Source organism: Temnothorax longispinosus, chromosome 11 (genome assembly GCF_030848805.1).
Source record: "Temnothorax longispinosus isolate EJ_2023e chromosome 11, Tlon_JGU_v1, whole genome shotgun sequence".
Taxonomy (NCBI): Eukaryota; Metazoa; Arthropoda; class Insecta; order Hymenoptera; family Formicidae; genus Temnothorax; species Temnothorax longispinosus.
In genome coordinates, this window is record NC_092368.1 from 10,586,686 (window position 1) to 10,604,665 (window position 17,980).

The 17,980-nt window shown below is 39.5% G+C and overlaps 2 protein-coding genes across 2 annotated transcripts; both read right to left on the reverse strand.

Annotated features, from left to right (window-relative positions):
• Positions 1 to 11,663: 11,663 nt before the first annotated feature.
• On the reverse strand, positions 11,664 to 12,278 carry LOC139821386 (uncharacterized). The gene has a single exon (XM_071792392.1). It carries the CDS (start codon positions 12,276 to 12,278, stop codon positions 11,664 to 11,666), a length of 615 nt encoding a protein of 204 aa, XP_071648493.1.
• Positions 12,279 to 12,488: 210 nt separating this feature from the next.
• LOC139821387 (uncharacterized) lies at positions 12,489 to 13,763 on the reverse strand. The gene has a single exon (XM_071792393.1). The coding sequence runs from the start codon at positions 13,761 to 13,763 to the stop codon at positions 12,489 to 12,491; it is 1,275 nt and encodes a 424-aa protein (XP_071648494.1).
• Between the last annotated feature and the right edge of the window lie 4,217 nt (positions 13,764 to 17,980).

The window sequence follows — 17,980 nt, forward strand, 5'->3', positions numbered from 1 at the left end:
CTTTACGTTTTCTACTGTTAACAAGTAAGATAGTTAATATACATGTTACTTGTATTAAAAGAATTCGTTTATATACAAAGATATGGATGTATGTACTTATGTACATAAAATTCAATAGAAAGTATGTTTCTTGAACTCTTTATTTTGATAAATTGCTAAACAAATTACAGTTTTATAACTAATTAACTTCCATATATTAATATTAGAAATATATTAGAAATTAGAAATATATACTAATTCTCTTACATAAAAGAAATTACTTAACTCAAGTGACAATGTTGAGAATTCAGCTCGTAATAAAAAGAAATAATGAAGATTCTATGATTTTAGAACATAAAAATCTTTAAAAACTTTAGTGTTTAAAATTATTCAATATCAGAAAACATATTGATTAAAGAAAAATAATTTTGTTTATCATGTTAATCAAGAATCTAACATAAGTCGGGTAATATAAGAAAAAAATATAATGAAAAAATACTATATCATATCTTCAAAACTTCTGAGCCATTTAAATAGCTTGCGGATTCATTTTTTCGGGATCTTTTTGTTGTCTGTTAAGCCTTTGACCACCTTGGCGAAACCATTCTTTTGTAATATCTTTAAACTCTTTGTTTGTGAATTGATGTTGAGCCAAAATTGTTGCTGAATAAATTAAATGTAAATTAAATTTTATATTTTGTATATATAAAAATATATTTTACCTTGTATTGCCATTAAAATAGAGTTTAAGCTACTGATTTTAAAATGATTACGTAATCCTTTCCAGGACGATTGTTTAGCAACTTCATTGGAGAATATAGTTCGATATACACAAATTAAATTTTCCTTAGCGGATCTTCCGCCTATGCGAGATATACACAGCATCTTTAGAAATAAAATAGCGGTAATATAATTTCTATCATTTTATTTAGATAAAAATTGCATTTAAATAATAACTTAATTCTTAATTAAACTTACAAATTTGTTGTACTCATCTGCATTTTGTGATAAACGGTTTTCAAAAACTGTGAATACTTTTAAGCGGAAGAGATCGTTGCATATTTGATATATCCAAATCAGCAGGTGCTTCAGGCTTATGTTGATTAATTTGTTTTTCTAATTCTTTTAAACGAGCGTCCAGATCTTGTATTCGTAATGAAAGTGTAGCTATAGCCGCATATATTCTTTGGAAATGTTCTGAAAAGTTATAAGTAATATTGAGTAAACAGTGAAAGAGATATTAATAAGATTATAAGGCAAACAATAAACACCAAACCTTTCATTTTATTGGACATTTCTGTTACTAAGTTATGTATTTCCTGTATGCCTAGAAACATAAAAGAGGTATTGGAATAATCACAATAACCATCAATAAGAACTATAATTTTTAATAAAAATACTTTATTATAGAAATAATATACGAGTAAATAGAATAAATAAACTAAAATAAACCATTACTTTTGTTCGATATTAAAATTCCTTCAAGGATGTCGAAATCCACATTGTCAGTTGAAAGATTCAAAACATTTGAGAGTTTGTTGACTGAGACATCTTTATTTGCAAGATCTGGCTGGTTTGGTATAACTGAGACATCTTCATTTGTAAGATCTGGCGGGTTTGGTATAACTGAGACATCTTTATTTCTAAGATCTGGCTGATTTGGTATAACTAAGACATTTTTATTTGTGAGATTTGGCGGGTTTGGTATAACTTATGCGAAATCAGAATCAGATTCAACTCAGAAGCAATAGGTTTTTGCAACTGTTTTCTGCTTGACATACGTGACTTCTTCTTTATTTCATTTATATTGCTATCATCGCTTGACGAATAGTTAGTTGCCTTCTGTCTAGCCTGATCTAATGAATCTTGATTGGGACAAAACCGCAATTTACAAGTTACATTATTTTTTAAAAATATTTAAAAACAATTATATAAATTTTGAAGTAAAATCTAAATTACCATCATAATATCCATGAAATTGAATGGGATAAAGTGACCACTTAGGATCATTAATAACAGGAGGAATTTGTTTTACGATAAACGTATTTATATTTTTTACTGATGGCCACAAGCATTGTGTCAAATTAGTGCAAAGCCATAAAGATGGAACCTCTGATACGATTTCCTCTTCATCATTTCCATCGCTTGGAAAAGTCACGACAGCGAAATCATTTGCCATTATTAATAATCTGTGAAAAAATAAAGTTTGTTAAATAATTTATCATCGTTTTTAATTCTAAATTCTTCTACTAATATTAGTACTCGCCATAAACATATTTCTTGATAGTGCAGTAAAGGCAATACCACAGATTCTTCGTCATATAAAGGCAATTTCACGCATTTTGATATAATATCAGATAATGGAACAGTAATTAGCTCATATTGTAACTCATTAATTTGTTTAATTCCAATATTTAAAAAGTCGCATGGACTGTGAAAAAATGATTTAACATTCAAATACTTTTTACTAATAACGTAAATCTGTTTACTTCTTAAATAAATTTTCGTAAGCGAAATCGTTGTACCATCTAACAAAGAGCAACAATTATCAGCAGTTTTTGTACTAAGATAGAAACTTTTGCACTGAACCGATTTTATTATTTTTTTGCCATTGACGTTTTTAAAACACAATTTTGGATAAATCTTTTCTACACTTGTCATATTTAAATTATCTTCTTCTATACAACGATTAACTAATTGTTGTAATGGTCGACTTGAAGATCTAATTTTTGATTTAATTTTTTGCATGTAATTTTCGAACTTAAACGCGTTAAATTCATCTAATGGCTCCCATAATTTTACATAGTCGCATAGATGAACTAAATTATGCACGTTATATGATATATGTTGATGACCATATAATGTACCGTAATTTTCAACAAAATATACTAGTAAACTGTGTGCATAATCAAGCAGTTGGACTTCATCTAGTTTTCTTGGCTTTCTAGCAAATTCTTTGGGTAAGAATAATGACATGGATAACAAAGTAGTTGAAATAAGAGCTATCAGAGTTGTAGCCATACGAACATTATGTTTACCTTTAATCCAAAACTGCAACAACCTTTTCATTATTCCTAACAGTACAAGGTGCATGTAGTCTATAAGAAATTGAGTAACTATTCCAATGTTTAAATCTTCAAGAATAGAAGTCATTTTATGATGTTCTTCTTGTTGTTTTAATTTAAACGATTCATCTGATCTTAGGATTGCATTAATTTCTGGGTACGTTACTCTATTTTCTATGTAATCTCCCTCTTGAATGAAATTACCGCATCCAAAATACGCATTATGTCTCTTAATTCCCTTGATAAACGATTTTGCGGGAGCATCGCAGATAAATACGTTCACTTTTACGGTTATTTTTTTGTCATACTGTGTAATACCAGTTCGAAAAATTTCAAGACAATCATCCTTGAAATATTTCAGAAAAGTATTGCAACATTTTGGCTTTTGAAAACCATGATAGACACCGACTATAAATGGTTCGGTAAAAATCTGCAACTATACTAGCTAAAATAGGCCAAAATTGACTGCCAGAAGATTTTGTTAAAGGAAGACCATCTATATTCACATTAATATTTATTTGCGATGGACAAGTACTTCGGCAATAATGCTTCCGAATAGATTTTTTTAAACTATCACCTAAACCTACATAATAATAATTTCCTGGTGTTATTTCAATAACATCTACTTGTTTGGGAGTTTGTAACAAAGTTCGAGCATCAATAGGAAGATCATGGCCGTATTTTACTAGAACTTTTAATAAACTACTTATAGCAGAATGATTTACACGATTTTCAATAGCCCATAATCGGATGTCATTTACAATTTCTGTTTTATTAAAAAACTCATCATCTGAACTACTTGATGGAAGACTATCTTTATCAGTGCCAATTCCTGAATGTACAGACATTAAATCATCATTGCTTTCAATAAACTTGTCAGCGTTAATTACATTGGAATTATCAAAATCAATTTTTCTTGACAAATTTTGCTGCTGAGATAATTGTTCGATGTTACATGGTCCATTTGATCCACTTACAATGTCATTTTGAACTTCTGAACTATTTGAGTCAACAGTCATTTGGCAAACATTATAAAGTTCCTTTACAAATATTCGTCTCCGCTGTCTTGGCGTTAAACAAGTAATGTCTAATCTTAATTTTGATTTAGACATAATATAATTTTATGAAATAACACGAAGAAATAGAAAGCTAGATTGCAATTATATGCACGAAGATTTGCGTTATATCATACATAGGCTTATGTTATGGTTATATTCTCCTTTTCCGCTGAATATGTATTTAGGAAAGCTTATTATCTGGAGAATAAAAGATACTTTGATAAATAAAAGAGGTTCTTAAAGGAAAGATCTGCAGTTATGTTAAATATAAACTTATCCAAAAATTAAATTATTTACATTAATCTTATATTAAGATTTACTATTATGATTACTATAAAAAGGATTATAGACCGGTATGTAATAAGTATTCAATTTAATGCAAAAGTAATATTGTAATCTGAAAAAAACTACAGAAAAAAATCTGTAATTATTAGGAGACAATAAAATGCGATGTAAATTTACACACGAAATGTCTAAGCTTCTAATGATTCAGAAAAGTGGTGCGAATAGGTTTTTTGTTTCTTCTCATTATCATAATTGCCTAACAAATGTTGTAAAAAGACATGAGAAACATAGGCCGCTTTCCGATATTCATTGCCAGTACCAAAAATTTGTAGTGTACGTAACATAAACTATAGATTTTCATTATTGGCAGTGAATATCGGAACGCAGCCACGGTATTGCATAAAATAAATTAAACTCACTGCCAAATATGGAAACAATGTAGTGTAAAACGAGTACGTCGCCACGTGGTGTATGTCCTTTGTTCACATTCACTGCATACAAACAAGATGAATTTAATTAATTTTTTACCGCAAAATAACTTTGCACTTATAGCGTTTTTTATTTGTTGACTCGTTCCGACTCGGATCAGATCAAAAGTTCGGTTTGAAACTCGATGACTTTAAACTATCAAGGCAGAAAGCGTTTGTTAACCTCCATGAAAGAAATTCCTAGCATTATCGCGGCATATTTCATTATTTTTCCGAACTTTTAATCTGATCCGAGTCGGGTCGAGTCAACAAGTCGAAAACACTATTAATTAAGGTATTCCTGTCATTACACCAAAGTCTTAAGAATTAACTAATTTTTTGGCACGAAAAAGTTAAAATGCATATCTTTACGCCAGAAAAAAATTAAAACCACATTACCGAACATATAAAGAAAAATTATGACTTTAAAAATTTGATATTTTATATGTGACGTTATCGAAAAAGTCTATTTTTCACATTTCAATGTAATAATTTGTTTATCAAATATCTTGAGATATTAAATATTAACTGCGCTACATATATATTCGCTCTATACTTTCGATAGTGCCGATAAAAATACAGTCACCAAATATTTAGACAAAATATTTATGTTAAAAGTTGACTTGAAATGTGGTTTATAGATGAATATTTTTAATGGCGACTTTCAAGGAATGATTTGGCAACGCTGCAAGCTGTGCGCTCATGTCACACTTCAGTTCATTACGTACAGTTTATTATCAACTATTTATTATGTTTTAAAAAAGAAAAATAATCCAAAAATATATATCGCATAAAAAATATAAATAAAATATATAAATATAAACAAAAATGTAAATATAAAAATATAAATATAAAGCTAAAGATAAATATATAAATATAAAAATATAAATCAAAATGTTAATTAAAAAAAATTAACAGTTAGGTAAAACAGATACGCATAAATAATTTATTTTACGTAACAGGTTATAGTTTATATTTTTTTCATATATTATTATCGAGCATATACATATTGTATATATTTGTGGTAATTCTTCAGTTTAGCTACAGCAGCACAAAAAACGATGAATTTAGGCTCATTCGACGCGTTTTTGCACGAAACGACCGAATCTGGCAGAAAAAAGTGTCGCTCTGCCCCGCGACGCGAGATATTAAACGTTAAAATTGACAGGAATCAGGTTATGATTCCTGTCATACCGACGAGATGCAGCGACTACGACTATGCCCTGCGGCCACATGTGCATGCTCAGTGGTCGCACGCGCATGCAAAGTGCGCCAATTTGAAACTAGTGTGCAAAATAACAAGTAGAATTAAACAAATGAAACGCGCTAAAGTCATATGTGAAGTCGCAGACACGTGCAACAATGTTGGGCTTGTTAGAGTTCTCCCACTTGACATATAGCCAAAGCGAATTAATAGATTTTTTAATTCAGCATGGCGTAATAGCAAATACAATTAAATGTAGTCAGTATGTGGTAATTATATAAATATTAATAAAAATACATTAACATATCGATGTGGAAAACGATATTATGTAAAAGATGTACATAAAAAACGCGTCTGCAAAACGTGCGATTATTACAAAAGTGCGAAAACCGGTACTTGGTTCCATAAAAGTCATTTAGACATCGCTACTATTTGTAAAATAGTAGCATGTTTTTTTATGTTTCGACATCCGCGTCACGATGACACAATGGATGAGACTGGCGTGGCGTCAGCCACGATTACAGATTGGTTCAATTTTTGCAGAGAGGTAATTATATCTTAATTTATGTTAATAATAATTGTATTGTATAGTAAAGAAATATGTATAATAATTAATGTCGAAAAATAATTTTAATATTATTTTTTTATTTGCAGGTCTGTGTGTTCTGGGCAGATAAGTATAGTACAAAGCTTGGTGGCCCAGGACACACAGTTGAAATAGATGAGGCGAAAATTGGACATCGCAAGTACAATCGTGGCCGACTTCTAAAGGGTAATTGGATTTTTGGAGGGTACGAGCAAGACTCAAAAAAGGTCTTCATCGTTCCAGTCGAGGATCGGACAGAAAAGACACTCCTGGCATGCATCAAGGAATGAATTCTGCCAGGAACCACGATCGTGTCAGATTGTTGGAAGTCTTACAATTGCTTAAGCAATGAAGACTTCCAACATCTGACAGTGAACCATTCCTACAATTTTGTCGATCCTGAGAGTGGTAAAAAATGTTAAATATATATATATATATATATAGCTAATTATATTATTAATGTTGTACTGTATTCCAATACATTTTTTCAATTTACAGGTGCACACACTCAACATATAGAGCGTGTTTGGAGAGAGGTTCGGGCAAATATTCCAAGATACGGAACTAAATCCGAGCACCTTCTTGGATATTTGTCCGAATATTTGTTCAAACGCGCCTATAAACGACTGGAACGTATCGAAGCCTTTTTTGAGATAATCGCGGAGATGTATCCTCCAATGTCCATTACCGAGAACCAGCCAGTCTCATCCGAGGAGCCGGGACCAAGTACTGCACGTTAAAAACATGTTATATCGCACATTTTGGAGACACGTTCTTTATGTATATTTTTTATGTAATATCGTTTTCCACATCGCTATTTTAATGTATTTTTATTAATGTTTATATTGTTATCGCACTGACTACACTTAATTGTATTTGCTAATACTCCATGCTGAATTAAAAAATCTATTAATTCTATTTTATTAGAATAATAAATCACTTACATATCACTTACAATTAGCTTTCAATGATGAACATAGGCTATGTAGATTAGATGACGCTTTTTTTAACAAAAATCACAACTTCTATAAAGCAGGACATACACACGTGTGTGTGTGCCCTGCTTTAACGAAAATCATTAAACAGTTAAATCGTGCAGAATAACCAAGCATCTCTCAAGGGAGTTTCTTTAGTTTAATTATGCGTGGGAAGCACACACACACACACACACACACACACACACACACACACACAACGGGGGGGTGCGAGGGGGGCCTTCGGCCCCCCCTCCCCCGCACCCACCCCGCCGGTAGGCAGCGTGGACTTCGCTTTACAACATAAAGCACATGCATGGAGGGGTGCAAGGGGGCTTACATGCATGAGCGCACGTAAACAGGAAGGCTTTTCTCCCCTGCACCCCCCCCCCATGCATGTACTTTATAATTTCGCTTTACAACTTAGCATATACTTTATGTTGTAAAGCGAAGTCCACGCTGCCTACCGGCGGGGTGGGTGCGGGGGAGGGGGGGCCAAAGGCGCCCCCCTCGCACCCCCCCGTTGTGTGTGTGTGTGTGTGTGCTTCCCACGCATAATTAAACTAATGAAACTCCCAGCGTGAGACCTAACTGCTTGAATCGAGATGCTTGGTTATTCTGCACGATTGATTCATTTAAAATTGGCGCAGTTTTACATGCGCGTGCGACCACTGAGCATGCGCATGTGGCCGCAGGGCACGTTCAGTGTTGCTACATGTCGTCGGTATGACAGAAATCATAACCTGATTCCTGTCAACTTTAACGATTAATATCTCGCATCGCGGGGCAGAGCGACACTTTTTTCTGCCAGATTCGGTCGTTTCGTGCAAAAACGCGTCGAATGAGCCTGAATTCATCGTTTTTTGTGCTGCTGTAGCTAAACTGAAGAATTACCATATTTGTTACATTGCAAGTTTGTGCGTGATAGATTTCAAAATTTTTATGTTTTTTGTTACTCGAGATTTGCCCCGTACATCTTCTCCAAGCAACAACCGTACTCCTTCGTCACCACCTTGCATGTAGGCCTCTTTCAGTATTTTTAAATTAATCCCATTTTTGGCAATTTTCATTTTCATGCTCGACGAAATTCCGTTTAACGATTCTAAAGAGGCTTTATTGATGGCAACTTCGGCTGCTTGCATTTGTACTCGCAGTATGTCAGCAACACTCCTCGCATGGCTTTTTAAGGTGTCTGTTTTTATGTTAATCTTAACTAGAAGTTTATTCAATATTAAGACATCAGATACAGCATTGTGCATTTGCATTTGTAACGTTCGCGTTTTCTCGTTCGGAATTCGCTCGCCAGGCCAGGGTGAGAAAACGTGGAGACACTGGTTAGTTTTACATAAAGCTATTTATTCTCACTATTTACAATACAGTTTGATGGAGGGCGTGAGTGTCAGTGCGTGTGTGTGTGTCGCTCCGCTGAGCCGCAGTGTACGTGTGCCGGGTTGAGGCGCGGTCGGACAGAGACGGACTCGCGGACAGGCGCGGAGGCGCGGTTGCCTGACGGATTCGCGGGCAAGTACGGAGGCACGGTTGCCTTGCGGATTCGCGGGCAAGTACGGAGGCACGGTTGCCTTGCGGATTCGCGGGCAAGTACGGAGGCACGGTTGCCTTGCGAATTTGCGGGCAGGTAGGTCGGTCAGGAACTCAGTCGGGAGCGCCCGACTTGAAGACGGGAGCGCCCGTCTTCCGTACGGCGGAGGGGGTTGGGAGCGCCCGACCCAGAGGCAGGAAAGAGCAGGTAATACCAACCGGGAGCACCCAGCTTGGGAGGCCCGTACCCTGGGAGCGCCCAGGTGAGAACGGGAGCACCCGTACGGAGGAAGTCGTTGGGAGCGCCCAACGTGGTGAAGCGGTCTCGGAGAGCGGTCGTGTCGGGAACAGGAGTCGGACAGGACTGGTGACTCGAATTGGCTCGAGTCCCCTATTTATACCCCGAGTGCGGGCGGTGGGGGCTGCCCCACCGCTAGGGCTGCCCCACCGCTCGGCTGCCCTACCGCTCGGGCACAGGAACGCACGCTGAACATGTGCTTGGTGGCCGCCAGGGCCGCAGCGCTAGTGACGAATACGCGTATCGTCACACATTTCATTAACTGAATCAGCACCAAGTAAATCATAAACAAGTGATTCTTGATTAAACTTTTTTTTTCTTTTTTCCGAGCTGAAAGGTTTTTTCGAAATATTTCAAGAGTATCAGCAAATCCTTTTACAATCTCTTAAAATTCTTCGAAAAGACCAAATGTCTTCATATGCCAAATAATTATTGGAGCATCAAATCTGTTAGAAACACAATTACATTGTATTTATATTAATAAGTTAAAATATTAATAGTTAAAATATACCTGAATCCGTTATGTGCAACCAGAATTATATTGCTTTTTTGTAAACATAAATAATCAAGAAATTTTGAAAAAGCCATGCCAGGGGAGAGAGTGTCAAGGCGATTTTCATGCAAAAACATTTCACCATTTGTCACTTGCAATCCAGTTACTATAGATGCCTGATGGGACATACCTTTTGACGGAACAATATATGCATTAAAGATATTATTTTCACCAGAGCAAGCAGCAATCTAAAACGTAGCAAAAACTGTAATTTTAAATTCAACCTAGCTAAGAATTGCTTTTTGCCACAACCTGAACAATTTCTGATAATTTAAACAGTCCAGTAGTTTCGATGTCAAAAAATATCACATTGCAATTATTGAAATCAATGGATGATTTCTTTTCATCTATAAAAATATTCTGTATATTTTTAACAGAGTTATTTACTAACATTAAAAGAAAATAGTAAAATTATTTTAAATAATAAAAGAAAACAATGAATTACCGAGTATTTATGAAAATAAGATAGTATTAACACCACAATTTGATTGATACGTGATACCTTCTCGGTTTTCTGTAGCAGTAGCTTTACTACATCGACGTTGTTTTGCAAAAAGCCTTCTTCGCTTTATTTCGATAGTCTTGAGCTGTTTCAATTTTCGCTCGTGAATCAGATCTTTTGCCGTACGGAATTTTTTAGTTTCGTGACCGGGTGAAAGCAAAGCTTTTTTATTAACTTTTAAAATATATTGAGATCCGAGGTTTTTTTGGCAGACGGCTGTAGTCACCCTCCAGTGCAATGATTCTGATGCAGCATAGTGACGATTCTTAGGATGCTTACTGGCGACAATATTATTAAATGATTCATTTTCTTGACTGGATGCACAAGGCGCTAATTTGTCAGCATTGTTGGCGAATCGTGAAAATATTTGCGTCAACGAAACACATAGATCGGGATCTGATAAAAGTTCTTCATTTGGTAAACTTCTGTAAAGTATTTTTTCTTTGGTGTTTTGATATCGACACCACGCTTCACATTCATCGTGTTTTCCATAGGCATGAGGAACAATATTTAGTAATGCCTTGTTTACTTTTTGTGCGTCATCTCGATTTTGTGTTAGTGCAAAAGAAAAACATTTACCAAAGTATTGTATTAATTTTAACGGTAGATGTATCGCATATAATGCACTAGTCAATCCTTTCTTTGCATGGTTTAAATCGGACCATTTTTTTTATTTTAGTCGCAGATTCCCTGCGTACTGCAAAAATAGTGCTGCAATCATCGTCACCGATTAATACAAAAATTTTGGCGTTCTGTTCTTGGAGAATAGGATTATAATTGATGAGTTCAATTGCCATATTACTTTTCATTGCCTTGGCAGATCCCACAAATTTTTTTCTACAATCGTGATCTTCTAGTTTTCGACGTTGGGTACATCGCACGCGACAAGCGCGACGATCTTTTCCTCCTCGCACGGAATAGCCTCGTCAGAAAGAACAGGCTCGGTGCGGGACTCGAAATCTTCCAGCCACTCCGGACCCCTCCACCACGTCGCATTAGCCACGAGTTTGCGAGGGAAAAGTCCACGTGAGCAGTGATCGGCTGGATTGCACTCAGTGGCAACATGACCCCAAGCCGATACCGGAATCCTCTCCTAGATTCGAGCAACGCGATTACGAACGAAGGTCTTCCATCGGTGCGGGGAAGAAAGGATTCAATACAGAACAACCTTGGCATCGGACCAGGCGTACTCTGCATCGATGTCTAAATGTCCCCGTAGAACCTGACGGACGTAAGCCATTAAGTTGGCGAAAAGCAACGCGGCGCAGAGCTCCAAGCGGTGTAGAGAGATAGCGCGCAGCGGAGCCACCTTAGATTTGGCACATAAGATCACAATTTTAGTTTCCGAAGGAGTCACAACACGTAGGTACACCACTGCTCCATATCCCTGTTCGCTCGCGTCGCAAAAGCCGTGTAACTCGCGACGGACGTTATCGCCTGCGGGCAATGTACGAGGAATACGAAGGGGGGCCAGCGCGTCGAATTCCGCTTGATAGCGCTCCCATTGGCGGCGAACATCTAACGGGGGTTCATCGTCCCACTCGAGCTTTAGAGTCCACAAGCGCTGTATCAATCGCTTCGCGGTAAATGTCAGTGGTGCCAAAAATCCCAAGGGATCGAAGATGCGCGCTACCTCCGGTAAAATCGTACGTTTAGTGCATTTGCGAGTCAGGGGGTTGAGCGAAAAACCGAAGCTATCTGACTGCAAGTGCCAGTAAAGGCCCAAAACTTTGAGCGCTTGATCTTCGGGCGATTCGAACGACAGCATTGTCTGACTGCAGATTTCTGGGTCGAGTCCTTCCAACGCGGCGGGATGGCTGCTCGCCCATTTTCGCAACTCGAAACCGCGCTCCGAAATAATTCGAGTAATTGGTCGCAAAGCGCGGTGGCTCGCTCGACGGTGCGGACGCTGGCCACGACGTCGTCCACGTACAGTGACTTGAGCAGTATAGCGTAGACTAATGGATACTTATCCCGGTTATCGTAACGGCAACTTAAAGAGGCAATAAATCGCCAGAAACGGAGAAGCCGTGCTACCGAAGATAACCGTTGTGAGCAAGTAGTCGAGAATAGGATCCGATTCCAAAAAACGCCAGACAATGCGTTGATAATCGCGATGTTCCGGGTTTATCCAAATTTGCCGGAACATTTGTTTTACGTCCGCGGTAATAGCCACGGGATTTGCGCGAAAGAGGAGTAGGACCGCGACAATGTCGGGTTGTAATTTCGGGCCACTAAGCAGGGTATCGTTTAGGAATAGCCCGTTCGGGCATTTCGACGAAGCATCGAAAACGACGCTAAGCTTTGTAGTAGTGCTGTCTAGTTTATGCACCCCATGATGGGGCAAATAATATACGCGACCGTCCGCGGGAAAAGGATCGTTCGCTAGCTCCATGTGGCCGTTATCTAAGTAGTCTTGCATGAAGGCGTTATAACTATCTCGTAATTTTTGATTTGATTTAAATCGACGCTCGAGTGCGCGCAGTCGATTAACGGCTATCGACCGAATATCCACGAAAGTCGGGGGGTCCGAGGCGAATGGGTACGAAACAACGAAGCGACCCGAGTGGTCGCGATACGTAGTTTTGTCGAATATGTCTTTACAACGTTGATCCTCCGCGGAGCAAGGAACTTGTTCGGGCACTTCCTCCAGCTTCCAGAATTGTCCCACCGCGGCGTCGATCGACTCAACCGTGGTGGCGAACGAGTGCAAGGATTGCACTTGTAACGACGGCGAGACCGCGCCCATTAAAACCCAGCCGAATGCTGTGTTAAAGGCGTCCGGTTCTCCACCTTTGCCGGCACGCCGACCGTCGCGTAGCACGGACACAAAAAATTTCGCCCCTAGTAGGATGTCGATAGAGCCGGGCAAATAATATTCCGGATCTGCTAGCTGCAGCCCCCGTAAGTGACTCCATGATTTTACGGCAACACGTTCGTTTGGCAGCGGCGAGGTAATGCGAGGAAGCACCGTGGCTTCGACTGGGAGGCGAATATTGTCGCGATTTCGCGCCCGGATTACGAAGGACGTAAGGCCCCGCGTTGTGGCGGCCTTTGACTCGCTGACGCCTAACACTGTCACGCGATGTTTCGTCCGGGCGAAACCGCCCTGCTGCAGGCAACACTCCGTGATAAAGTTGGCCTGACTCGCGCTATCCAGTAATATTCGAACCGAAAACGGGTTGCCATGCACGTCGATGGCCTCTGCTCTTACGGTCGACAACAAGACCACGTCATTGGCAACGCTGGCCATCGAAATGATCGGTTTGTCTTCTGATTTCGCGGGGGTCGCGGCGTCATGAGCAGGAGAGACCGGCGCGGCGCCCCCCTGCGGGGGAGCGTTGCTCTGCTCGAAGTGCAGGAGTGAGTGGTGCTTGGCATGACATGTCCATGCCGACGAACAATTTTTCGACTGATGTCCTGTGCGGAGACAATTCAAACATGCCCCCCGCCCACGAACAAAGTTGTGCCTCTCCTTGACCGAGAGCTTTAGAAATTCTGTACATTTCGCCAGGGAATGTTGCGCCTTGCACTTGAGACACGCGGTGTTCTGAGCGACCAGCGAGGTAGTCGATGCGATCCTTTTCGATTTGTTCGACTTATTTGACGAATCGGCTACCGACGCGAGAACAATGCAGTACCCCGACAGATACGTCGTTAATTGCTCTTACCGCGGCGATTCTACGATCATGTGAGCTGCCTCGAATTTCTCCCTTAGAGAGGGAGTTAACTTTTCCATCAAATGATTAAAAAGCATAAAATTCCAGGACTCTGCCGGGTAGTCCATCATCTTCAACGCGCGCGTGTTTTCATTAAAGGCGTCTAACAAAGCGCGAAGAGATTCGGCGGAATCCGAATTCAAGGGCTTGGCGTGCACGAGGGAGCGCCAATATTGCGTTGCTAACTTTCTTTTATTTTGATATCGCGATAGCAGCGACTCATATGCAATCTCGTAATTTTCCGAGGTCATGGGCAAGTTTTTCACGACGCCGAGAGCTTCGCCCGATAATGATGCCAACAAGTACTGATATTTCTCGATATCGGACACGCCACGATTTTCGTGACTCGCCGTATTGTACAACGCGATAAATGACGGCCATTGGTCAAGATCACCCGTAAATTGTGGGAGGGCGATCTTCGGTAGTCTAATCTCGGAGCGAGGCGCGGGCGGCGCACCCTGTGCGGCCGCATCGGTCCCTCGCGCGGGCCTGAAGCTCTCGTACCGCCCTATCACGGCAAAACGCATTTTGTCAAAGTCGTCCCGTATCTCGTCTTCGACGGCGAATTCTTCATCCGTAGCGTCTTGTATTACTTGGAGGTGAGCCTCCTCGAAATCCTGGACTAATTGGGCTACCGTAGGGTAACGAACGATAAAGTTTGGTCTCATAGCCTCGTTGTCTACCGCGAGCATCGAATATTGATGTATTTCTCTCATGCGTCGAACGCACAGTTCGCGTCGTGTTTTGCAGCCCTTATTCATATTGAAGCCGAAGTATGATATTTACCGAGATAGCTAACGACAATATACCACGTCGACGAAGGTCAGGAGATGGCAGCCAGTAATAACACGTACGAAATATGTCTCGCAGCGGAATGCGGAGACCAAAACAACGAAACAATAGGAGCACCGCGCCGCTCGCCAAGGTCGAGGGGGGCGGGCGACTCGAGTTCGAACAAGTGATCGATGGCGATGGAATATACTCAAATATTCGATCGCCTTTCGCAAAATCCGATTTTTACGACGAAGCCTGTAACGATTATGCAGAATTTCGGAGTAATGGCGCGCGCGTAACGAAAACTACGATTATCCGCGGATATCTTCGTCGCGACGTGCCGAATGCGACGAACGGACGAGAGATCCCGCGTGGAAACGTGCACGCGCCGATCACACGATACGATAGCGAAATTGGCCGAATAATGGCACGCGAGCGAAGTGCACGCGCCGATTAATCGATACAACGAAACAATTATAATGGTATACGATGTTAAGCGAATCGCGCGAAAGATCGGCGGAGGTTTCTAACGCGAAAGTGTCCGGCTCGAAGGACCAATGCTCGGGGGGGTATTTGTCGCTCCCCGGATTCGCGATTGGCCTGTACCCGGGTGGTTCGAAGGACCAGAGGGACCGTTCCCTCACGAATGCAAGCGAAATGAAATGCGAATAAAGCAGGATAAATCAAGCGAAGCGACTCACCGTATCGCAGCCCGGCGCCCTCCTGGGATGGTCTCTCGGCCGATCTCGTCTGTCTTCTCGGGTGGCGTGCTATCCTCCTTGATAGCAAGCGGGAGGAGTGCAGGCAGACAAGGTAGCAAGCAAGCAAGCAAGCGAGCAGCAAGCAACACAAAACGGGCAAGCAGGCAAACGCCGTTCTAACGACTTCGTCGAGCACTCGACGGTGGCTGATACTCGGTGTTATTTTGTCGGGGATTCTTATAACGGGAGTGCGAGTGCTCCGGCACTCTCTCGGCTCGCGCTCCTGGAAGTACGGCGCAAACGAGTACTATTGTCCCAATAATTGGGCCTGCCACCCGTGGGCGGGCAGCACGAGTCGGGTGAGTCGCGCTAGTATTGACACCGCGGTTCGCCAACGTTTCGCGCGAGTCTCAAACCGACGGTAACTTTACGATTATGAGCTTACTGACTAATATACAACGCGTATACGCGAATCAACCATATCAATATTATACATGTGCGACTAACTACTATATTACAATTATGTACACGTGAGCACCAAACACACATTGACGTCGACAAAATCATGTTAATGTTACATGTTTAACATGACGTGGCAATTATGTCATTAGAGTTATGTAACATTTATGCAGATTTTAGAGTATGCACATTGACGTCGACAAAATCATGTTAATGTTACATGTTTAACATGACGTGGCAGTTATGTCATTAGAGTTATGTAACATTTATGGAGATGTTAGAGTATGCACATTTACATTTACCGAATTACATAAATGTCACATAACAAAACAACGTCAAAATTTCATTACAACCCTATATAACCGTTACACAGATTCATTACGTTAATGACATAACTGATACGTCATAGTTCGGTTACGCTGATTTGTAACATATACATATAGTATATTATGTAATTGTTACGAAAATGATCCTTGCCTGTTTGGGGTAATGTACCTATAAATTATTTTGAAAGATACATATACCATTGATCCTGCAACAATTTCGTCAACAACAGTTTTTTTCGTTTTCAATAAGAGTCTCTTTTATTAATTATAAACTTAATTCTTAGATATTATTAATAAATATACATACTCTGCTCTTTGCTGTCGCCTAGCATGTACTAGCCAACTGGATGTGATTTCGGCAATCTGTGCATCACTTATGAATTCGTATCACCCCTGTCAGTTACAAATAGAAATAAAAATCAATATTACTATAACAATATTATCCCTTAAATGCCACACCTCTCAAGAATCTCGTAAATGACATGAGAGGTCTAAAAGACCCCAGCATAAAAAATGTCTCCTTACTCATTGATTTTTTTATCTTTAGTTATGAAAATTGTTTTCAATGTTGTTCGAGGCTTAGAAAAAAGAATAAAATGCTTATATTGTTAAAATTTTAATTTTAACATAGTATAAAAAATTACGTAAACTGAGTACTGCTAAGTGTACAAACGGGTAGGTCAATCACTCAACTATCATCAATGGGAGCATGAGCTCCATTTTTGGCAAAAACATTTGAAAACATTTTATTCTAAAGGATCTGGGGTCCGTTGGATCCCACGGGGCATTTAAGGGTTATACGAAATAAACATTTAATTATATAAATATTTTTCTGCAAAATTTTTTATTAGAAGCATCAAGCTATGTACTGAACATATATTAAATATTCTAAATATCGTGAGTACTATTTGTGGAGAGCAGCCTCGTCTAAGAAATTTTGTTTTGAACACGACAGGATTGTTTCATGCAAAATACTCACTCTTGCAAATTGCGCACAGTTTCAAAGCACTGAAATTTTTTTTTTAGTTGTCCCAGATAACTGAAATTCTTAAGATCCACAAAACATGCTATCAGCTTTCCCCCTTTCTTCTCCAACCTTCTATTCACCAAGTAATTCAAAACATAAATGTTATCTATAGTTTCCATTCCCCTTTTAAACCCTGTCTGATTTTGTGGTATTATTTTCTTCCCCTCCAGCTCCTCTCTTAACCTCTCTGCCAGGATTGCAGTGTATACCTTATACAGCGACGGCATTATAATCACCCCTCTGTAGTCCTCCGCCCTTTTTCGCTCCCCTTTCTTTAAAATTGGCGCGATTATTCCCTCCTTCCAATTCTCCGGCCATCCTCCTCCATTCCATATCTTGTTAATAAACCATGCCCAATTCTCTAATTCTTTTCCCCCATGCTTCCATACCTCGCCTGGTATCCCATCCAACCCCATTACCTTTCCATTCTTTAACTTTCTCATTATCCTCCTCATTTCTTCTAA

Bases quoted from the DNA above. Each gene is read 5' to 3' on its own strand.
- LOC139821386 (XM_071792392.1), bottom strand. From the start codon at position 12,278: ATGCTGTCGTTCGAATCGCCCGAAGATCAAGCGCTCAAAGTTTTGGGC.
- LOC139821387 (XM_071792393.1), bottom strand. From the start codon at position 13,763: ATGGCCAGCGTTGCCAATGACGTGGTCTTGTTGTCGACCGTAAGAGCA.